General features: G+C 40.2%; 1 protein-coding gene across 1 annotated transcript; it reads right to left on the bottom strand.

Moving 5' to 3' along the window:
* Positions 1 to 1484: 1484 nt before the first annotated feature.
* slc6a3 (solute carrier family 6 member 3) lies at positions 1485 to 22783 on the bottom strand. The gene is made up of 16 exons (XM_034208609.1): positions 22530 to 22783; positions 21695 to 21800; positions 21113 to 21320; positions 19573 to 19704; positions 16535 to 16751; positions 15451 to 15589; positions 15065 to 15199; positions 8398 to 8501; positions 7496 to 7620; positions 7244 to 7356; positions 6869 to 6997; positions 6576 to 6675; positions 4609 to 4709; positions 4034 to 4201; positions 3822 to 3893; positions 1485 to 3173 (listed from the first exon to the last, which is right to left on the bottom strand). The coding sequence occupies exons 2-16, from the start codon at positions 21749 to 21751 to the stop codon at positions 3150 to 3152; spliced, it is 1824 nt and encodes a 607-aa protein (XP_034064500.1). The 5' UTR covers positions 21752 to 21800; positions 22530 to 22783; the 3' UTR covers positions 1485 to 3149.
* Between the last annotated feature and the right edge of the window lie 2072 nt (positions 22784 to 24855).

Here is a 24855-nt window from a genome sequence, read left to right as displayed (position 1 = left end):
ACCCAAATCATGCACGGCTCTACAATTGTCCTACATTGACAACATTTGGAAAAACACAAAGCAATGATCTGCCGGAGCCCTTTGATAGTGTCAACAGATGGTGGAAAGAATGTCTTTTATACATTGTCAATTGAATTAAAGTAGAATGTAAAGAATATAATTGTATCTGGTCTCTTCTGTTACAACAATATTCGTTTTCTATAAATGTATCTTAATGCTAATGCACCCATTTTCAGCTCGTCTGATCTCTCCCATGAAAGCCGTAGTGTGCCAACATTACAGACGTTCTGAGTGGGTAATTATCGTGAATGACAGAGAGGAATTACAAAGGGAATATTTAAATAAAAAGAAAAACTCTCATTAAGAGGGACATCATTCAAACAAAAGTACAAATGTATGTATTTGTTGCAGTAATGATTCTCCTTTCCCAGCTGCAGTGTGATGCTCTAAGCAAATCAAGCACACTCAGTTACGCAGGGCAATGGTGCAGGTTGATTTTGACCATGGTAAGGGATGAAATTACTAATATGATACATAAAAAAGTATAAAAAGAAGTAATACTAAGCAAATAATTGTAGGATATTACACCTGCAGGACAACAAGAGGTCCTCCACGACTGTTTTTGCAAAGAGTCAACAGTGTATAAACCTTACAAACATACCTAACTCAAGAATGACATTCAGGCCACACACTGTTAAGAATATGTCAATAAATCCAAAAGCTTTTAAAACAGTTATCATCCCCAAATGCCGTCTGCTGTGGATATTGGTTTCTCTGTCTGTTCAGAATGGCCCAGAGACAGTGAGCTTGGAATCACTGGTTACTGTAATGAACACTGTTGATTCATGCTGACTAATCTTAAAGCTCAAAACAATTAGGTATTCTTCACTACATTATGGCTGTTAGCGCTCGATTTGCTTGTATGGAATACATTGTGTTGTTACAGATTTTTTTTTAACACAACATCTTGATTGACCCCTTGATAAAGATCGCGGTGAAAAGTATTAAATAAGTTGTTGAGTATTAGTTCAGCTTCTTAAGAAAACGTACTGAACAGATTGTGTCGCTGCATGTATTCTACAAATCTAATGATTGTTTAAGTACAATGGAATAAGTACTATGTAATTCAGCATCACAGTAATTTGGCTAAAAGTGTTGGAAAAGTTACAGTTTTAAAAAAAAAGGAAAACATTAAGGAAAATGTAAAACATTCTACTAACATTTCCGATTTGATTCTATTTGGGAATCAAGCTTACCATAATAGCCAACATAATAGTATGGTTATGAAATGCAAAAATCATGTTGCCGTATTAGCCTCACAATTACAAGAATGCAGTTTAAAATATGTGGTTGAGCTTCTGTCAAAGCTTCTGTCCACCATTGCAGTGTGAGATGAATTAGGATACAACAAATGTGATTTAACACAAAATAATATAAAGGTAAAAGAGAGAGTGACATTTAATAATATAACAACTTAATTCTTTATACTTTATTTGACTGTACAAAACAAAGTCATACAGTCAGAAACAACACAAGGCACAGTACAGCAGCACAAGCATACCATTTGGGACATAATTAACCCTTCAGTGTGTTACATGTGTTACACGGTGACAAGTAGTTTATGACGAGTTGGACTTTAAATGATTGAACAGAAAAGAAAGGTATGAAAAAATAAAGTTTATATTGATTTTTCAAGTAATCCTCGTCAAAATCCTTAAGGTTAAAATGTCTAACTCCACATTCACATATTATTAATCCATATATATATAATTGTATTGGTCTTGTTATTCAATATCATACAGTACAATACGATACAAGCCCCTCTACATTACATTTACTCACATAGATATATAACTTTATTACTTCATATATTACATTACACACTATTTATCTGCAGTTCAATAAAAGGAAGCTTGTCAAAACAGTCTTGAAACACTTAATAAGATTCTGTAAACCATACAATTAAAGCTTTATGCTTTCTGAAAATGTGATGGTTATAGCTTTAAATCACCACCTGGAATTTTTGGGGGATAAAATCACACGACATTTTTCAAATAAATTCAAATTAAATCTGCTTTGACACTAATTATGTATAATTGGGAAAATAGATTGAACTGTTGTGATAAAAGTAACAATCAAGCGGTCTACTGATTAAAATAAAATAAATTATTTCAGTCTTTGGTTGATTAAATTAGCAATGTGGCTGATACATTTTGTAAGCTGTTTAAAGTTGTTTATTTATGATATGCTACAACAAAACAACACTTGACAACACCAATTCCTCTGGGTAGAATTGTTGGTCCATCTAAAGAATGAATACTGTAAGAGGAGGTGACTTTTTCCCCAAAAAATTATTTGCTATTGGTTTTTAAATGATGAGTCTTCAGTGAGAAGGCTCAGGTATTGTTTTATCAGACATAGTTTTAGTTTATTCATTTGTAATTAATAGCATTTGCTGTAGCAACTTTTCCTTCACGTACATTGTTTTGTAGGTGTCTACAGGAATCACATGTATTATAACAGTCTTCAATAAGAGCAAGTACATACATAAAGATAATAAACAATACATTGACATGGACTGGGATTAAGTGAAAACAGTGGAAGGTATAACACGTCTGATCTAAGAGAAATACATATCATTTGCGTATTGGTCAGATTCCGAATCAATGAATCAACATTAAACAAATACAAAATGTGAAAATAACCGTAACAAACTATTTCAAATGTGCGTAACTCAACATTTTCATTCTAATACCATGAATAGCATTTTTAATATTTGTAATGTTCATCTTGCCTCAGACAAATACAATTCAAAATCCATTCAGGAAGAGTTTTGTATTTATGGAGGAAGCAGTCTGAACACTGCATTACCTGTTTGACTGAATCCCATTCACAAGAGTCGACTCAATGGTGGTGAGGTTTAATGCACAGCTTCACATATCCAATGTTTAAATTAAAGCACACTACAATGTGCATGGGTTTTCTGTCTGCACGTTTAAACTGCTCCCACCACCACCATTGGGATCTATTTCAATGGCAATTTATTTATTCTTCTCAGTTCTTCAGACCTTTGCTGTGCTCGCATCCATCCACCAATGTCCACTCTCTCATTCTTTCACTCTCTTCATCTTTCTCTCCCCCTCTACTTTTCAGACCACCAACCAGTGTTTCAGCTGTGGGAAAAATGTAATAGGCCCATGAAATAAACAGTATAATATGCCTGAAAGAAAGTTGTCAGGTATTAAACTTTTCGGAATATGTTTTACTTTGCAAATCCATCAAAAGCCTTTACAGAGAACAGTTTTGAATGGTATGTAAAGAACGCACAACTAATAAATGTGTGCAAAAGTTTAGGCAACTAAACGTTAGCCTCTTCCCAAAGTCGTTCATTACACCCACTTATTACATGGCTTAGTTGAATAATCGATACATATTGGTTCATTTCGAACATTGTAGGACTGCTCTTTTTCGCTAGCAGACCACTGCTAAGGATAACAGACTATTGGTAATGAGGACGCTCTGATCAGGGGCTTAAGTGAAGTTTCAGTCAGCAGGAAAACATTAGTTTTCCTCCGTCTGACAACATCGGGGAATACTTATTAATCTTTCTTTTTAATTAAACACATTAGAGTCACCAAGCAATTCTTCTGTGCATAACGCTTTTTCACATTTCTTTTCAAACATTTGTATGAAAAATACAGACCTCGAAATAGGCAAATATGAATATATATCATGCAGACATGTGAAGATCCACTCAGCAATAATAATAAACCATTTTGAAGATTTAAAAATAAAAAATAAGAAATTAAATCAGCACTTACTGTGAACTGCCGAACTTCCCCGTTGTCTACCAAGTGATGCTCTGTCTCTGGGGTGATGGCATAAGCCAGTCTCTGTTTCAGGAGAAAAAGGATTATTCAAAAAAATACAAAAATAAAATATTTTAAAGGGAATACTTTTTAATGAAAGAATAACAATAATACTATTAGAATAGCGCATTTCCTCTAGTTATGACCCAAAAGCTTAGACTTACATTGCAGAACTTTCCAGGCACTATGCAGAGTTTGTAGATGGCGTAGAGAGGCACCATGGACATTGAGGAAATGGCAAGACACCACCCCACCATGTTCGCCCATGGAGGAAATGTGTAGGTACCGTAACTTGGAGGGTTGAATGTGGCAAAGCTAATCACCACCATAAACTAAGGAAGAAAATCATTTTAACACAGAAGACCTGAGGAACCATTAGCTCAAAAGATTCACTGTTCATTTAAAGTCTTCTCAAAAACAACCAATTCAAGTGGTTCGATATAGAAGAGATGTTTCTGTTACAAGGCATAGGTAGTATAGTTTTGTTTGAACTGTGAATCACTTTGTGAAAACATTGAAATACATTGCAAGAATACTAGCATAACCTGAAACATATGGACCTGACTGATACATATATTGGTAAGGTAATAATTCACGGTTCCAATATTTTCATCCTATCTCTTTTCAACTTGTCTTCTGGTTTGGCGAAAATTGCAACAAGTGAACCTACATTTATATTGTTCCAAGTTCATTCTTAATCAATTATTTCCTTATAAAACTAGTATGTGCACAGACTTACCAGGAGGAAGCAGGGGCTGACAAACTTCCAGCACAGTCTCCAGTACAGGCCTGGTCGATGGCCAATCATCTCCTCAATGTCATCACTGAATCTGTCCACTCCTGAAACACATACAAATGATGGATATTACTTCCAAGACATGGTTGATTGCAGACTTGGATAAAACTGAATAATGGATATTAATAATATAATCATGGTAGTAAGTGCTTTTGTATACTGTATGTTCCCTATGCATTTTTTAATCAAGACCATCATGACAAGATTAATGACACCATAGGATAAAAACATATAATTCACAATTTAAGCATTTGCCGTGTCTAAATTCATCCTCCAGAGTCAGTTGTGAAAAGCTAATGCACCACTTTTTGCCTCTCTTAAACCTGACTGTATATTTATCTTATTGTCTTACTGCGGGGGATTATATCCAGACTGACGAGCAGGTATTGAGCAAAGTTAAATGTACGCATGTAGTGGAAAGCAAACTGAAAGACCACAGTGGGAACGGGTCAAGTGTTGCTGTCAAAAGTTATAAGGATGGGGGGGAAAGGCCCACTGAAGCCTTAGGCTTGATTGATCTGGTATGCCAAGGTCGGGACCCACCAGAGGAGGGCAATTTGCTGACGCCACCGCCTGGGGCCTGGTTAATATTTAGACCTTTATGGGTCCTTCTACTCTAGGCTCTGTAGACATGGGATAAGAAACTCAAATGGGAAGTTCAGGTTCATTTGTCCCCTAGCCTTTCGTTTTTTTCTAGTAATATGTTTTGTTTTGGAGTTTAAAAATGTGAGTTAGTTTCCACACTATGAAAGGGTTTTCTTGTTTTCAGATGTTGTTGTAGGTGAACATATATGCAAACCTAACTACTGATGAAGCAGTTGGTCTTTACCTCCACCAAGGAGGTTATGTTTTTAGTTTATTTTTCTTTCACCAGGATTACTAGTGCGGTTTTCATGCACTTGATGGAACGGCACTAACCAAGAAAGAACCTTTCATTTCAGAGCAGATCCAATCAGGCAAGCTACACACAATAGTTTCACTTTTCACTTGTTTTTTGTTGTTGGGATAAGGCATTTAGCCATGGCAAAAGTCTGTGCTCTATGAGTGTCCTTACAATTTGAACATAAAACAGGGAAGAGCAAAGTGCCTAAGTAAGCAAAACAACCCAAACGGTTAACGGTTAAATCAGAAAATGTCACTAATCAGCACACAAGTGGGTAGAATTCTGAAGCCCTAAGATGTAGTATACAGAGGTTTACTCCTCAGAACTACAATATTTCTTCCATGTTGTGCTCATGAGGCACAAGTGCTTGAAAGGTATGTGAATAATCACACTGGAGACATATCATGAACTCCAGAAAAATCTCTTATCACAAGAAGAGATAAACAGTGATTTATATATATAGATAGATAGATTGTGTGTGTTGTAGAGTGACACATTTAAAAATAAATTGTTGAGGTGATGGCAAATGTGTATAAAAGCAAGTGTCAATAGAATGTAGACATCTGGAGAGAAATTGACTTTGAGGTCACCCCCACTTGCTACCACAACAATCTACAACCTAGTAATTAGACAGCTGATTCCTGTCCATGACAAATGGGAATTGCCTGTTCCGCAGCTGCAATTTTCTTTATGTGAAGGCTCACTTCTGCTCAGTGAACATGGAGGTAACACTGGCAGTGTTCAAAACGCAGGCCATGTAACCTCGCTGAGCTCTTACGATTGGAAAATAACAGTATATCAGTGTACGTTGACACATGCACTAAGATTGAAGAGGCCAAAACCATGAATAGGAACCGACTTTCTGGCTGCAGTGTCCATATGTCTCATATAACTATATTGCATTGTGGCACAGCACACGCACACCAAGAGACCTCTCATCAAACCTTTAATATAGCATCAGCTTTGCTGGCCATGAAAATAATGAATCAATGGGTCCTTCTCCCTTTCTCCTGTCCATCTATCTCACCGTAAAACCATGCGATGCCAATGGCTTCAATAAGCACTCCAAAGAGAATCGATGTTCCTGCTGCAAAGTGGTCCAGCAGAGTGAACACATACATCCCACCCTGGAGAGAAAGGAACAAATAATTAAATTATACAAGCTTGATCATATTGTTAAAGTAAGAACAAACAGGAAATAAAACTAAATTCAGAAAATTCACTTTAATGAATTTTAAGATATTTTGATTAGTAAACACGGATTTTTTAAATTATAAAATCTATGTATTAACTCATATGACTGCCCGGTAAAATGCTTACATTTGTAACACAGAAGAGGGATATGAGGAATGTGGAAACAACAATGAAGAGGGTGAACAGCTCTCTGTGCTTGTGGAGGCATTTAAACTCATCCATCAGCCCCGTGATCACCGACTCCATACCACCCATCTACAACAGAAGACACACAAGTTAGAACAAAACAAAATCAGCTAAATTGAGCTGCTAATGCTCGGAAAGTGTGCTGGGATTTCACTCACTATCATCATCCCACACTGTTAGACACACTTTACAGAAGCACAAATAGGAAAAATGCACTTGCCACCTAGCTGAATTACCAAGTGTTGGTGTGTGTGTGTGTGTGTGTGTGTGTGTGTGTGTGTGTGTGTGTGTGTGTGTGTGTGTGTGTATACTCACTGCACTGTCGATGCCCAGTGATAATAGCATGATGAAGAAGATGACCGCCCACACTGATGATCCAGGTAGTGTTGCAATGGCTTCTGGGTAAATTACAAAAACCAAACCCGCACCTGGGAAACGACACATTCAAGCAAGAAAAGTAGCAAACAGTACAAAACACACGCAGACAAAAGAAAAAATGTACTGCCTCCACACGAGATTATTTAATACACTTCACTTCAAAACAAACACAGCCAAATAATACCATACCGTCTCTGGCAACTTTGTCCAGGGCTACATTGTGCTTTTGGGACAGGTACCCAAGGAAGGAGAAGACCACAAATCCGGAGAAGAAACTGGTTAGAGAGTTGATGGAACTGGTGATGATGGCGTCTCTGTAAAAAAAAAAATTAAAAGAAAAACAGTCTCGAATAAGAATATAGAAAAATTAACCATATATCAATCAGTCATCATTCAGTATGTATTGAAAATGAACACAAGTCACCAGTCAGTCAATGATTTAGTCAGGAGTGTGCTAAGGCCAGTTTTCTTTGGATAAAAAAAAAGAGAAATTCAAGCTTGCTGTATCGATTTAATGGATTGGTCAGGCAGTCAATATTTGCCTATTACTGCATGAGACAGATTGGCAAGTTGCCTACCTACCCTTTTCTAGGAGTTGCACTTCCTTCAATTTGCAAAAATGTACATGATACATTAGTTATTTGTAAGGACTTGGTGTGTGAAAGTTAAATAAGGAGACAAAGTGTACACATGTGCAGTAACCTAGTCTTAAAGAAAAAAAGATAATTCTAATTTATTTTCAGAATGAGACATATTTGGAATTTTGTCTTCATTTACTTTCAGTGATTTGGAGTTATGTTCATGGTGGAATCCTGAAGGTGGATAGTGTCATATGTCAGTTATCAGAAACATAAATAAACACAATACAAAAGATAAAAGCCTCCTGTGGGATGCTGATGATTTTCAAAGAGTGCGACAGTTTTGATTGGTGTTACGGCTGCCTGTTGCACAGCATGGTGTCAAAGACATAGCGGGTTTCAAGGAGCTTCAAAGGTTATTGTAATTCACCTGCTTATGTTGCGTGTGTGTTTGTGTGTAATTCCCTGTCCTCTCTCCGTTTCTCTGAATCCCCTCGCCTTGTGTGTCTTTACCTGTAACAGTTGTTGCTGAATTTGTTGTAGCTGGAAAAGGCAATTAGCACACCAAACCCCACTCCCAGAGAAAAACAGATCTGTGTCGCTGCGTCGATCCAGACCTGGGGAGCGACAGAACAAGCACACTTGTGTGAAGCGGCAAACAAAAGGCACAGGAGAGGAAAAAAGCCATTATTAGGGATAATTGCAGGAAACTCATTCAACGGCCGTAGATGAAAGACGCTAGTGAATACAGGGGGTAATTTTGCAAATTACTGCTCCATGAATCTATCTAATCTAATTCTCCAATTGCTGCCATGCATCTCTCTGTCTCCTTTCTTGCTTTCTCTCTCATTCTCCATAACCGAGTCCTTCAGTCCTGCATGCTTACTTGTTGAGCTCTTTAGTGCTGTGATAACGGCTTTCACAGATAAGGAACATATTAGAAACAGTTTACACAAATAGTGTTCTCACTTTATTTTTAAGCCTAAAAGGAAAAGCCTCTCTTTTGGTAGCCCACTTATCCCTGCAAACTAACCTTTGATTAGTTATTTCTCAGATTTGATGTTTTAACTCAACACTTGGAAATTACGTTTGCAGGAATAGTTCCCTACTCAGGCATTTTTCATTGAAGCACGTTGATCAAAATGAAAGATTAAATATCTTCTCCACATTTCTCTGCTACTATCTTAGTTTTTTTTTGGTTCTGTGTGAACTGTTGCAGTTTGCCTTATATAAGATATTTTCTTTAGAGCATGTACAAGTGAAACACAGCACAATCAACATTGGAAACAACATGCTGCCTTCAAACATGCCGTGGTTAAGCCACTACTTAAAAAGAAAAATCTTGATCCCTCCATTCTCGCACATTTCAGGCCCATCTCTCAGCTACCCTTTTTATCTAAAGCCCTGGAGCGAGTAGTCTACGCCCAGTTGCAGTCATTTTTAACCACGCATGGTATCCATGAAAAATGTCAGTCTGGCTTTAAACCTATGCATAGTACTGAAACAGCCCTTTTAAGAGTTTTTAATGATCTGCTCTTAGCCGCCGATTCAGGCAGCCCAGCTGTCTTGCTGCTGTTAGATTTAACTGCTGCCTTTGACACTGTGGATCATAGTATCCTGTTGTCACGGCTTGAACAGTCCGCAGGCATTACAGGCTCTGCCCTTGCATGGTTCAGGTCTTATTTGACGGACCGTAGCTTCTCAGTGCAGTTAGGTGTCTTCTCCTCTGCCAAAGCCCCTCTTACCTGTGGGGTTCCCCAAGGCTCGATTATGGGCCCCATCCTTTTTCTATTGCCCCTAGGTTCAATTCTTACAAAACATAATATCCCCTTCCATTGTTACGCTGATGATGTACAGATCTATCTGCCTCTCAATCAAAATGCCAACTCATTACAGCAGTTGAAGGACTGCTTGACATAGATTAAATCCTGGCTGAGCCAAAACTGCCTCACCCTTAAAGGTGGGGTAGGTACGTTTCAGAAACCGGCTCGAGATACACTTTTTGTTATATTCCATGGAATGCTCTTAACATCCCGATAGCAATGAATATCTTAAGTGCTTTGACAAAAAATCCATAAAAAAATTTCATCTGTGGAAGCCGTAATACTGTAAAAAGTACAACCAATCCGTTTAGCCGGGCCGGCTAAACGGATTGGAGTGCCGCCCTGTCTGTCAGCCTTCCATCTCGTGCACGCACAAATGTATCTCGTGCCCTCATTGGGCGTGCATTGCAGCAGTACTTCAATGACTCGCCAGCAACAGGCGGCCACTTTCACCAGTCTGCTGACGTCATGTTTGTGTGTGTTGGAGGAGGTGCTCTGTAAGCAAGTCTGAAGGAAGGGGCGGATTCTTTTCGGCTGTGTACTTTCAAATTTTAGTGCACTCGAGCCGGTTTCTGAAACGTACCTACCCCACCTTTAATGAGAGTAAGACCGAGGTCATCTTTTTTGGACCCCAACCAACAGTCTCCCCGGTTGATATTCTGGGCTCCCTCAATACAAATATCTTCCCCTCTGTTATGAACCTTGGAGTGACCTTCAACAGCGCCTTTAAATTTGATAAGCAGGTTAGCACTGTAGTCAAGACCTGCTTTTTCAAAATACGACTATTGGCTAAGACCAAGTCGTTTTTATCTTTTAAAGACCTAGAAAGGGTTATTAACGCCTTTGTTACCTCGAGACTGGATTATTGCAATGCTCTGTATGTAGGTATGGACCAGGCCTCAATTAGACGCCTCCAGCTAGTTCAGAATGCAGCTGCTCGTCTTCTCACTGGCCATAAAAAGCGCGACCATATCACCCCAATTCTGGCTTCATTGCACTGGCTTCCAGTTCGGTTCAGAATAGATTTTAAACTCCTTTTATTTGTTTTTAAAGCCCTAAATGGGCTGGCTCCTGCCTATATAGCCGATCTCCTCCATCGCTACACCCCAGGCAGAGCCTTAAGGTCGGCTGATCAGCTGCTGTTGATAGTGCCTAAGACCAGGCTTAAAACCCGAGGGCATCGAGCTTTCGCAGCAGCTGGCCCTAGGCTCTGGAATACTTTGCCCCTCCATGTGAGGTCGGCCCAGACCCTGGGGGTTTTTAAATCAACACTTAAAACTTACTTTTTCTCTTTGGCTTTTGTTCATTATGTATTTATTCATTTATTTATTTATTTAGTTATTTATGTATTCATTTAGTTCTTTATTTTAATATTTATAACATAAAATAGGATTTCATAAAGTATTTTAAAAATAGTTTATACATTATTCAAATATAGGAATAGTAGATAGGATTACTTAGTACCTTATATTTCATCTTTTTTCCCTTTAGACCCTTGCGGTTTATTCTTAAAAATCCTTACCCTTACCCACCCCCCATTTTCCCTCTGCTGGTCTATGGCCTTGTAGAGGGTAACGGTCCCCTCTGCTGGTCTATGGCCTTGTAGAGGGTAACGGGGTACAGAGTCGCTTAGATAAGCGGGGGAGTGCATCTGACGAAGAGATAGGTTGTTGTGCTCCCTATCTCTGTTTCTTATCCTATATCTAATATAACTGCTCGGGTCTTGATAGATTGAGTGGGGAAGTTCATGAGATCTTTCTAGAGGGTTATCAAGAATAACTTGTATCCAATGCCCTTTTCCCTCTCTGTCTGTGTCTGTGTATTCTCTTGTTCCGATGAACCCATCCAAATCTTTTTTCTTGTTTTGTGTCTATATCTACGCCGGGATCCTGAGTCGAGGCTGATCCTCTTGCTGTAGTCCTGTGTCTTGGATCCTCTATCCTGAGTTCTGGATTAAGTGGTGGACTTCGGGTCGTGGCTGAACCTGTCTCTGCGGTCCTGCCTTGGGTCTCGCCATGCTGCTTCCCTGATGGCTTCCACAGGATTGAAGCTGACATCCTCGTGGATTCATCTTCTTATTACAGACACATGCATTTCCTAACATTCCGTCTATATGCTGTAAAATGTATTATCTCTTCGATTTACACACGGCATCTATTGCACGTCTGTCCGTCCTGGGAGAGGGATCCCTCCTCTGTTGCTCTCCCTGAGGTTTCTCCCATTTTTTCCCCTTAAACTGTGGGTTTTCTTACATTACATTACATTGCATTTAGCTGACGCTTTTATCCAAAGCGACTTACAATAAGTGCGTTCGTCCAACAAAATACAACTTGAAGAAAACAGAATCATATAAGTACATCAGGTTTCATAGAGCAAAAACATTTCTAGTGCTACTCAACTGGCTTTAGAAAAGCCAGTCCTTTATTAGTATAAAAGTGCTTCGTTAATAGTTCTATCGCTCGAAGTGGAGTCGAAAGAGATGAGTTTTCAGTTTGCGCCGGAAGATGTGCAAGCTATCTGCCGTCCTGATGTCAATGGGGAGCTCATTCCACCATCCTGGAGCCAGGACAGCAAACCCACGTGTTTTCGCCGTTGGGAACTTGGGTCCCCCTCGCAGCGAGGGCGCAGCGAGTCGTTTGGCTGATGCAGAGCGTAGTGCACGCGCTGGGGTGTACGGTTTAACCATGTCCTGGATGTACGAAGGGCCAGATCCATTCGCAGCATGGTAAGCAAGTACCAGTGTCTTGAAGTGGATTCTAGCAGTTACCGGAAGCCAGTGAAGCGAGCGTAGGAGCGGAGTAGTGTGGGAACATTTTGGAAGGTTGAAGACCAGACGAGCCGCTGCATTCTGGATGAGCTGCAGAGGTCGGATGGCACATGCAGGTAGACCAGCCAGGAGGGAGTTGCAGTAGTCTAGGCGTGAGATGACGAGAGCCTGGACCAGAACCTGAGTCGCTTTCTGTGTCAGCTGGGGACGTATCTTCCTGATGTTGTAAAGCGTGTATCTGCAGCAACGGGTTGTAGCAGCGATGTTTGCAGTGAAGGACAGGTTGTTATCTAGGGTCACACCCAGATTCCTTGCAGTCTGAGTCGGGGAAACAACTGAGGTGCCGATGTTGATTGTTAGGTCAAGAGTGGGACAATCTTTTCCCGGAAGGAAGAGCAGCTCAGTCTTGTCAAGGTTGAGTTTGAGGTGATGAGCAGACATCCACTGAGAGATGTCAGCTAGACAAGCAGAGATGCGTGCGACGACCTGGGTCTCTGAGCGGGGAAAGGACAGAATTAATTGGGTGTCGTCAGCGTAGCAGTGGTAAGAAAAACCATGCGGGCTAATGACTGATCCGAGCGAGTTTGTGTACAGGGAGAAGAGGAGGGGACCAAGAACAGAGCCCTGAGGGACCCCCGTAGTTAATTGACAAGGGTCGGACTCAGACCCTCTCCAAGTCACCCTGTAGGTACGGTCTTTCAGGTATGAGGTGAGGAGGGAAAGTGCAGAGCCTGAAACTCCAAGTTTTTGGAGAGTGCGAAGGAGGATCTGATGATTCACCGTGTCGAATGCAGCAGACAGGTCCAACAGGATGATGACAGAGGAGAGGGATGCAGTTTTGGCAGTGTGCAGTTCCTCCGTGACAGCAATGAGAGCAGTTTCTGTGGAGTGACCTGCCTTGAAACCAGACTGGTGCGGATCCAGAAGGTTGTTCTGATTGAGATAACAGGAGAGTTGTTTAAAGACAGCGCGTTCAAGTGATTTAGACAGGAATGGGAGGAGAGAGACAGGCCTGTAGTTTATAACATCAGACGGGTTGAGAGTGGGTTTCTTTAGGAGAGGGTTTACTCTTGCCTCCTTGAGACTGTTTGGAAAGTGACCAGAAGTTAGAGAAGTGTTGATGAAATGGGTGAGAAACGGTAGAATATCAGGAGCGATAGTCTGAAGGAGGTTTGAAGGGATAGGGTCCAGAGGACAGGTGGTAGGGCGGGCAGAGGTAATGAGGGTAAGAACCTCACTTGGAGAGAGAGGGGAAAAGGAGGTTAGTGTGTTGGTGGAAGGAGGGTCTGGTGACCCAGCGGTGAGTATAGGTGAGTCAGAAAAAGAAGAGCGAATATCATCAACCTTTTTTTCAAAGTGGTTAACAAAGTCGCTTGACAGAAGTGAGGAGGGGGCAGGATCTTTAGGAGGGTCCAAGAGGGTGGAGAAGATGGAAAATAGTTTTTTAGGATTGGAATAGGAAGATTGGATCTTATCTTGAAAGAAAGTGCTTTTTGCCTGAGAGATCGAAGCAGAGAAAGAGGAGAGGAGGGCCTGATAGGTTAGGAGGTCGTCACGGTGTTTGGATTTCCACCATTTCCGTTCTGCTGCCCTAAGGACGGTTCAATTAGCACGCAGTGCATCATTTAGCCAGGGAGCAGGAGGGGACTGACGAGCCTGCCGAGATGTGAGAGGACAGAGCGAGTCCAGAGTGGATGAGAGAGTAGAGAGGAGAGTTTCTGCAGCAGAGTTTGGAGGCAGGAGTTGGAACGAGTCAGAGGAAGGGAGGGCTGAGAGCACCGACGAGGCAAAGGTAGAGGGGGAGAGGGAGCGAAGGTTACGGCGGACAAGTGCAGGATGAGAAGAGATTAGTTTGTTATGTTTGGAAAGGGATAGAGAGAATGAAATGAAGAAGTGATCGGATGTGTGGAGCGGGTTTACAGAGAGGTTAGAAGTAGCGCAGTTCCTTGAGAATATGAGATCAAGGACATTGCCAGCTTTATGAGTCGGTGGGGACGGAGACAGTGAGAAAGCAAAGGCGGTTAACAGAGATGTTAGTTCGTCTATTTTCTCTGGAAGTTTTTCCTTGTACGATGTGAGGGTCTAAGGATAGAGGGTGTCGTTTTTCTCATACTGATATTCTGAACAATCTGTGCTGTTGTATTTGCTGTAAAGTGTCTCTACTGTAGGCTATTTTTATTTTATGTACAGCACTTTGGCTCGACCAAAAATCGTTTATAAATGTGCTATATAAATAAAACTTGATTTGATTTGAACATCAATATTGCCTTCAACACTCCTTAGCAGTAACAGTTTGTTGCAAAGCCCTTGACATGGATTGTTATCTTCATACAATAAATATAGTTTGCAGTCCTAACAAAATTGTTTAAGTGTTAATGCAGAAGTTAATTCATGACGTAACAACTTGGGGTGGATAATGTCAATGATAATCTTTTATACTGGCTTATAATTATGTGCATTTTCAGGTTTCTTAACACATTTTAGTGAAATATTGAAGTAATAAAATAAAATCATATTGAAGTAATAAAATAAACTCTCTACACCCTTCCTTTTCTTCCTCTTGCTCTACCCCCTTCCTGTTGAAACTCACCTGGGCATCACACAGTTTCAAGAAGTCCACGGAGAGGTAGGCCTTAATGCCATCGATGGCTCCAGGCAGCGTGACTCCGCGGATCAGCAGCACAGTCAAGACCACATAGGGCATCGTGGCTGTGATCCACACAACCTGAAAGGGTCGTACGAGGTACATACACACAGATACACACACATTTGAACAGCAGATTTGCACAGAGATATAAGGACACACAAACACATAGTCAGATTTAAACATGTGCATGCATTCAATATGGAAAACAAGCCTTTTCTTTAATTTGATATTTTCTAATTTGTTCTAGCGTAAAGTGACTCACTGAGAGGAATCAGCGTAGCTTTGTGTTTTTCACATAAAAGAAAATTGGAAAGTGTTTCATTACCCACCTTTCCAGAAGTTTTGACGCCCTTCCAGAGACTGAAGTAGAGCAGAACAATCACTACACCTAGACAGGAAGTCAACTGCCAGCGTGGACGGCCCAGATTATCAATACCATTACTGTCCTGGATGTGGAGCACCCCTCGTCTGAGGAAGGAGAATATGTTGGTAAGAACCACTCTCCAGTCAAAACTCTGCCGGCTTTTGTTTAAGAAATCATTGAAATATTATATATTTTCAATTCACAACCTTTAACCAATTCTTGTTCTAAGACCTACTGCGCTGGTAGAAGCCCTTGCCTGGAGGATAAATGGCCTTTATCGGTCGTTATCAGCAGGATAGATTTGAGCTGGTATGGCTCTGTTGAGCATTATTATTCACAACATGAATTGAGCTATACATTTGGATGTGAATCTGGTAAATCTGATATTCTGCATTTAATTGGCTCAACAATCAATGCTTGGCATTGTTGAAAGAGAGATCTAAAGCCTAAAGCAGAAAGATGCCAGGTGTTCGCACATCTGTTGCTACTAAATTTGTCATTTTCATTAAGTTATGATCATAATAGCCTGCCAAGGCAAGACAACTCCACCTGCATTTAAAGCTAACATATGTCAAAGAATACTTTCAAACTGCATTCTGTAAAGTTGGGTTATACGAGTCACCTGAAGGACGAAACATCTTTGATTCAAATAATTTCAGAGACTGTCTTACAGACAAAAAACGAAAAAGATCAGCCGATGCTCGACCAATGTGTTCAAATTGTCTGCAGGTGGTTCTATGTATATAGCGCACAGCAATTTCAACTAGCATGGATCAAATATCTCAACTGTCACAACAGAACAACCCCCAACTCTTTGGAAAAGGAGACACCTGGTCAGCTTCACAGTGTGGGAGGCTGCATAAGCTAAATGCAGCCAATCTCTACATCCGTTTTCAGGAAATCATACCCATAGAAAATGATGCTTTTCTTTAAGTACTTATAAGAAGATTTGCCAATAACTATTATAGCAATTATTAATACCCATGTTATTTAATTTCCTTAAATTATAACCTACTATAGGAAACAAACATTAAGTAAATCCAACTTACTCAAAGTATTCCTGAGCAGGGGTGGACTTGTAAATGTCGCTGACTGAGCTGTTGTCAGCCCAGTCAGAGCAGTTTGGACTGTTCCAACTGTTGTTGCAGTGGACCCACGGCAGCTCGCTGGTGAACGAGGAGAAGAGATAGAAGAGCGCCCAGGAGATGATGACATTATAGTAGAAACCAACGTATAGGGAAATGAGGATCACCGTGAAGCCTACACCTGTTAGAGAAATAAATGAAAAGGCATACAGTATGTATGAAAAAGAGCTACAAATAGGTGAGGATTTGTTATGCTCTGCCCACATAAGAACATGAGATTTTAAAAGGGGCACCTCACTGTAATCTCTTACATCCCACATGCACATCACTGCGTCAGTCCTTAAAGAGTGGTTTTTGGCTTATAACCCCTCACAAAAAAAGCAACCGCCAGTTTACTTCCGACCAGTGATCTTTTTAGCATGTCACTCTGCATTTCTCTCCAGCTGCTTTTAACAGTATTACACGTATGCCTGGTTATTGTTGTCTAACTTTATATAAATGTATGTGTGTGGTGGCATTCTAGTCACTTTGCATTCTGAGCGCTACTGCTTGTTACAACTTTATTCTCTTCGCCGCACTCGCCATCAACTATTATTGCTCAGATTAATCTCGCCCCAGCCTCCAATGTAAGCCTGACGTATTGGCTTCTTGGTTCTTGACCAGCAGTTTTTTGGTGCCAGATGCAAACCGGTTTTAGGGGCTGAGAGCCGGCCCTGCTGCGGAACCTTTTTGCAATCGGGCACTATGTCCGAACTGGCCTTGGAACCGGTTTGATGGGAATGGGGTACTTGAGACCCTTTGTGGTTGACATACATTGGTAGATAGGGGTTATTCTTCTGATGCATTGGATTTGTTTAGGGATTGCAGTACTGATGGTTGTTGAATTGTTTTCTAGGGAATGCTTGCTGGAGTTTGTCTTGCTGAAGGATCCCTGTTCCAAAAGTGCTGATTCTGTATCTGTAGATTTAAACACACATGAGCTGCTGCTGGCCACGCCCCCTATGGAAGTGTTTGATTAAAAAAACACAATGGTGCTCTAGGAGGAGATTCAGGTGATAAGGTGGGCGGGCGTTACCTTGGTTGGTTAGTGGCTAATGGTTGTCCAACCCAAAAGACAGTTGTGACTTCACAATATGGCCACATCTGATCAGCTCATTTTCTGACAGGTTTTTAAATATTTGGATCAGGAAAAAAAGAGAGATTCTTTATTCCTGAAACTTTCAGAATCTATTCACATACTGGGGCAACATGTTTATTTATAAAATAGCCTGCATGAAAAAGTGGATTTAGCATAATGGGTGACCTTTAAGCATAATTTCAGGCATTCAACAGTGACTTTATCCGAGAAAGATTTCAGCACTGAATTGCATACCAGAAAGCATAGTCTCACGTTTGAGCCTACAAAACATGCCTGCGGTCGTGAAGAAAGACCCTCAACTAAAGGTTTCCTCTTCAAGCCACAATTATCAACACATCTACCCTTCAATACATCTGAAACAATGTCCACTCTTCTAAAGAAGGATTTAATTGTTAACCTTTGCTAACAGCCATGACCACAAGTGTGCCTTATCGATTCCTTTTGTAATGTGGATGTGATATTTGTCAAGGCAGCGATGCCTCTTATTAGCGCCACATGTGGCTGTGCCATCTCTCCGTCTGCCTTTCATGCTAATTTTCTTCAAATGCATTGATTCTGAGAGGAAACCAGCTTGTTGATCAGAGTAATGACTGTCAATATGGGCATGCATGTGTGTGTGTGTATGTGTGTGCACGTGTATCTTTATAATTACTGTTATCCCCTGCTGAGAGACAGTGAAAGAGTGAAGCGTGTGATTAGAACGTCAACCTACACAGTGTGGTCTGCGGCAAAAGGCACATGCTCACACGCTCAGAAACACACTACAGGGACATGACACACAGTACATGTTAAGTACTTTTTTAGCTAATTCCTAGTCATTCATATATATTTAAAAATGGTAGACTTTGTATATATTTTAAATAATATAAAATGATTTCCTTTTCTCTCAAGTTAGGAATCCTTTAAGTACAGTAGGTCTTTGGTCACTGCTAGGTCACACCAGACACATAGTAACATCTGTGGTGCCCCTTTATCTTCAGGTGGCACTTCTGTTTAGTGAAGATTGTTTTACTACAGGCACATGTGTTTTTGAAAAGCTCAAGAATCCGGTTAATATGCAGATGCAGGTAGAGTTTTGGCAGAACTGTTGTTGGTATACAGCGTGTACACTTCTCTGTGTACTATTCGCAATGTCATTTCTGCAGCTGAATACTTTGAATAAAGCTTCAGTTTGTCAGACATCAGATTGCTCTCCAGCTTCCTTGTCTTCCAGTCAATGCTCCAGAAAAGACATCCCATCAGAGTAGACACTGTTTGACAGCATCAGCATCATCCTGTGCAGCAACAGATGGTCAGCTGGTTTTAATGGTATTTGACGTCGTAATGCTGTTGCATCTTTGGGGTGATTGTAAGGTGTAAAATGTTGATTAAGGTCAAACTCTGCAAACAGTACAGAGAGAGAGAATATAAAGTTGAACCAAGAAAGCATTTTCTTTTTACCAATGACTTTGCTTAGAAACGTGACATTTCTTCTCCATTAGATGGCATTGCTCCTGAACGGCTCATTTGCTTATTGATGTGTTGAAAAGTACTCCTGAGAGTCTTATTTGACAGAAGGATTTGGACAATCAGGGTAAGAGCCCAATTTTCATTTGCTTTCCATCTGAGTGCCAGCACAACCTGATGTTCTGGGGAGGATAAACAATGCCTGTCGCCCCACTCAAGGAGAGACAAGCAGACAAAAGAGACTGGCATGTGGACGGACAGGCATGTGGGCAGACAAGTAGACAGAAAACACATGTAGATCTTAAAGGTCTATTATCAAACAGACAGGCATGCGCAAACCACGACAGGCGGATTCGAAATACACGTGAAAGCATTCCTGGGACATCATTTGCATCATCTGAGTACGTATCATTCATACCTTTAAATATGGGACAGATCTTCCAGACGCCTGCTGCTCCTTCTCTGTTATACTGTCCCAGAGCCAGCTCCATGTAGAAGAGAGGCATGCCAGCTATCAACATGAAGAACATGTATGGCACCAGGAACGCACCTGCACACACAGAGACAGGTCAACAACGTAATGTCTAAAAAGGACAATTCAAAATGCTATATTACAGGATAAAATAAACAATTTCCAAGTTTCATGTTAAACCTTTGTAATTTGATAGAACTATCTATAAAATACCAATGATGATTAGATTACATCAGTGATTCTCAAATGGGGGTACGCGGACCCCTATGGGTACGTTGGGGTACTGCAGGGGGTACGTGAGATAAACAAAACAAAATGGTTCGAGGAAAATATTCCTAGAACCACCAAGGGAGTCCTCATATAAACATATAAACATGTCAAATTTGTGTATTGTATTTTATAGTTTTTCATAATATATAATTTTGTTCACTGGTTTGTTAAACATATATTACTTCAATTGAAAAACTCCTTGGAATAATCGGTTTCAATTTTTTTTCGTAGTGTTCTTTTTTTTCATGCATACAGATGAAAATATTCTTAGTTTGTTGTAATTCATGCATGAAGGAGTTAATAAATCACACACTGATGGAACATCACTATATTGTAATTATTTATATAGGCTTTTTCTATCAAAAATGTGCGGGGTCGGTCAGGGGGTACTTGGCTGAGAAAATGTTTCAAAGGGGGTACATTACTGGAAAAAGTTTGAGAAGCACTGGATTACATAATACCGTTACTGTCACAGAGTAGGGATTATGGTGATTATCAACTATATTAAAACAAATATAAAGTTTATGTTTGGCGCACCTTGGTAATGGAGTTATAACGCCAGAATGTCCCTGGTTTGATTCTAACCGGGATGCTTTGTCATTCCCCTTTCAATCTTCTTATCGTCAGATTTCAATAAACATAAACTGCTCCAAATGATAATAAAAAAGGGGTAATTTCCTCAGATTAAACTGTTAAATGTTGCCAGATTACAGGTATGACAACATGCTGGATTTGAGGGACATATGGTGAGCCTTGCCTATGGCCACAGCATCATTTAAAGCTCATAATTAGAGCTCTATGTTAAACAGCTATAATTAGTGCTAGTGATTGTTAGAGCTAATCTATTCTGAGCAGCTGTGGTGGTTTTCCCCCTATTTTGATCTCTGAAAAAGGATCTCAAACAGAACAGACAAGCACATAATCTTTGCTTGCACATGGATTTGCAAGTAGGATCAAATATACAGCATGCGTGATTAAATTCCACCTTCATTTCACCTTCTTCTATTCTTTTTTCTGTACTCCCTGTCTTTTCTAATAACACAAACACCAACAACACTTCAATTTCCTCCTTCCCTACTCTCACAGGAGATGAAGACATTCACTCTCACATTAAACATTCTTAACTCCTTTCCTTACTTCCTTTATCCACCCTCTCTAGGCCAACATGAGCCTTCTCCCCCCAGCCCCCTCCCCCCAGCCTTTTCATCCATCTCACCTCCTCCATTCTTATAGCAGAGGTAGGGGAATCTCCAGACGTTGGCGAGGTCCACGGCAAATCCGATCACAGACAGGAGGAAGTCGATCTTCTTCCCCCAGGTCTCCCTCTCCTCCCCACTGGGGTTGGTCTGAGGAGGAGTCGGAGCCACTAAGGTGGAAGAGGTGAACTGAACCCCATTTTGCTCCTTCACCAGAATCAGCTCCACCTGAAGAGTCATGGAGTTAATAATCATCAGATGAAGACATACTAATTTAATGTCACTTAAGTCTCACCCTCACTTTATTATGCTCTCACTTCGCCCACATGACAGACAGTAATCACTTTCACATCGTCAATTCTTTATGCACGAGCATATTTTGTCTTCTCAACAGTTCATTAATTCCATTTTGGCTCAAGAAAATGTATCTCCTTTGAGTTTTATCCCAACACTGTTTTTAGGACTGCAGTCAGACAGACTAAATAAGAGAGGAATGCACTTAATTAAGAAGCTTGCCCCCATACTGTTTCAATTAGGTTTTCTTAATCAGACTGAATTGCAGGCCATTAATCCACTAATATATGCGTGAGGTCCGTACAAACCTCTTTGGGGCCCATGGTGTTTGAGGCAGGCTTTTCTGGGGCCACAACCGAAGACATCAGGCCGACAGTGCTGGTGGTCACTGAGGAGGAAGGAAGGTAGCTGTGGCTGAAGAAACAGAAAAAGGTGGAACTTTAATATTCCCTATATAAATGAATATATCAGATATACAATAAGTGAGACATTCAGCATACAAAAAATGTAAACATGTGATTGTTCTTCCAAAATGTAAAAATGTTAAATAGTCATTAATTTTATGATTTCAAGTCGTTACATAAAATTCAGAAAGATCAAGAGGAGAGTGGAGAAAGCACCGAGAGTGGAATCCCCCTAAGGGGAGCAGGAGGGGAAGGGGAGCGTCTCCAGCAGGCCATTACAGCAGGCTCATTTTATTTCACACTTGTTGATCGCCATTTTGATCACAGTTTCGCACAATTGGCCCAGTGTCCACTAACCCCATCTAACCACGACATGCTGTCCGCCAGATCCTGTCCAGATTTCCTTTCAGTACTTTTCACTAAAAGGATCTTTAGGAGAAAAAAGACCAGTTGAAGGCCCCGTTTATATTTTAAATATTAGAAAGTGATGTAAAAAAAAATGCTTCAAATGTGTACAATATAAAAAGTGCCTTTTTTTGCTTTTTCATTTGAAAACTTGTGCTCAAAATGTGGTAAATCAAATAATTAATTGTCTACATTTTTGTTACAAAAAAACAGCAGACTCTCAAAACTGATAACAGATAACATCAAAAGTTATAGAAAAATATAAGATATTTAAAGATAACAATAATATTATGGTTAAAAAAAACAATTTTCAAGGATGCAAAAAAAGACCTACCTTTGAAATTTGACAGGTAAACACTCCTCCGTACGTCAGTTTGGACAGTTTAATTCCAGACGTGCTGATGTTCCTCTGTGCGCTGCAAACTGATGCTGACCACATTTAAGTGGACCGCCCTTGATGAGTTAGACTTGGACCAAGATTAAGGCAAAATGTTTTGAAGAAATAAAGAGAGTAAGAGAGTCACAGTAAGACAAGAGATGAGGATAAAGCCCTCCCACCCTCTGTGGATCCAGTGACAGACACACAGAATCCAGAGTACCCTGTGGTCTGGTATGGAGATCTGTCTGCGATACCACTCTTGTATGAGAATCAATCAAACACCCCCCCCCCCCCCCCATGACCGTCACTCTCCTCCCTCCCTCCTTCGTCTGTTCCTCCTCCTCTCTCTCCAATCATTGCATTTCTTTTTACCTGATTTAGGTATTTTGCTGGATTACTTTTCTTTGTATGAATCTATAGAGGGAAAAATAAAAGCAAGAATTAAAAGACATTCTTTGGATGTGTGATATTTTTTTTATGTTCTGTCTTTCACTACTGTCGAAACAGACCGAGATGCTATTAGGGTAAATTGTGGTTAATGTTATCACATCATGGATCTTTCTTAGCCAGAGGATTTCACTGCTGTGAAAGAAGCTTAAAGTGTTTATCTTTTCTTCATTGTGGATTCATAATAACAAAAACATGTTCACAGCATGATATAATTCAAACATTTACCAGATGTTTTTTGTATATAAATATTCCTGTAAATAAAATGCTTTAATTAAGGTTGAAATAATTATAACGAGCATTTCTGTGTGTGTACAGTATGTGTACAGTATACACATTGTCTATCATCATCATAAATAAAAAAATGATCCCTAACGCAAAAACTACATTTTAAGAAAAATCAGCACCAGGTCCTAGAGTCGACAATGACATGTGAATGAATGGGATTCAAATGTACAAAAAATATTGATTATAATCTTTAATTATTTTATTGATTCAAATGGATATCTTAATTCTGCATCAATTCCTCAATTGTTCTAGGGTGTTCTTTGTGATGGTGAGGATTTAATCCGTAGCAGCTTTCAAAGCAAAATTGATTTTTTTTCATTGTAAATAATTGCTTGGATTTGGTTGGGAGTGTGCAACACAGCCCAACAAGTGTTTTAAGTTTCGGATTCATTTACTGCTAAATCCTGATTGGTTCTTGGAATTAAGTGACAACAACTTTACAATACTTAGCCCCGCCCACATCAAACCTTTAAGCAGAGCACAGACATGATATTGTCACTACCCGATCCGTCCCCCTGCACGATCGGTACTGCGCATGTGCGAGATGGTGCGCCATATTGGACAACTCCGGACGGCAACCCAAGATGGACACTTGACACAGTGGCTTTTAGCAAAGCTCAAAAAGAAAACTCGAGAGAGATGAGTTATTTTTATTACAACGTGACTTCGCTATTATTTAACAACTCTTTTTATTGGGTTATTTTATTTGGGGTTAAGTACATTGTCAGAATAAGTGAGGACTGAATTTAACTTCTGTTAGACAGCCATATGCCATAAATGTTTGCATACATTCACAGTAAATATGTATTCAGTATGATAGCTGTCTAACAGAAGTTAAATCAATTTCTCACTTATTCTGACAATGTACTTAACCCCAAATAAAAGAACCCAATAAAAAGAGTTGTTAAATAATAGTATTTGAAATTACGGGCCAAAAGTTGTACAAACTATTAAAAGTAAGCAGAGGACACCAAACCAACTGAGACCCTCTGTCGGCCGCATCTACGCACTGTACAACACACACCTACACACTGTACCACACACACCTACTGCTCCTAAAACATAATCAGGCTACAGCCGTTGTGTATTTTATTATGTGAAGCACTAAATGGTCTTAGAAAAATATCGACTCTTTGTTTGAAGATATCTACTAAACTACAGCATACAAATACAGAAAGTAATGTAGGCCTGTTATACTGAGTGATATATATTTTACACACTGCTCTGCTTTCTGCACGGACCTCACAGCTGTTCTCACTGTAAACATCGCGTTGCGATGAAAGCAGTTACTAATATAATATCCAAGGGATGCATGCAGAGCTGTCATTGGCTGAGATAAGTCCGGCCGTGCGTTCCCGGAAATGCATCCGTGGAGGAGCCGTGGAGGATGCATTAGTGTCTCCTCGGTTAGAGCTCCTCCTCGATGCTCGGTCCTCGAAGTGCATTTAGAGAAATGAGATGTCCTTCAACATGGCGCGCTGAAATTCATTTCCGGGTCACTACCGGAGGACCGAGGAGTCGAGGAGGGGACATTTGAGTATTGAGA

This window comes from Gymnodraco acuticeps, unplaced genomic scaffold (genome assembly GCF_902827175.1).
Source record: "Gymnodraco acuticeps unplaced genomic scaffold, fGymAcu1.1, whole genome shotgun sequence".
In the NCBI taxonomy this organism is placed as follows: domain Eukaryota; kingdom Metazoa; phylum Chordata; class Actinopteri; order Perciformes; family Bathydraconidae; genus Gymnodraco; species Gymnodraco acuticeps.
This window is presented reverse-complemented; position numbering and strand designations above follow the sequence as displayed.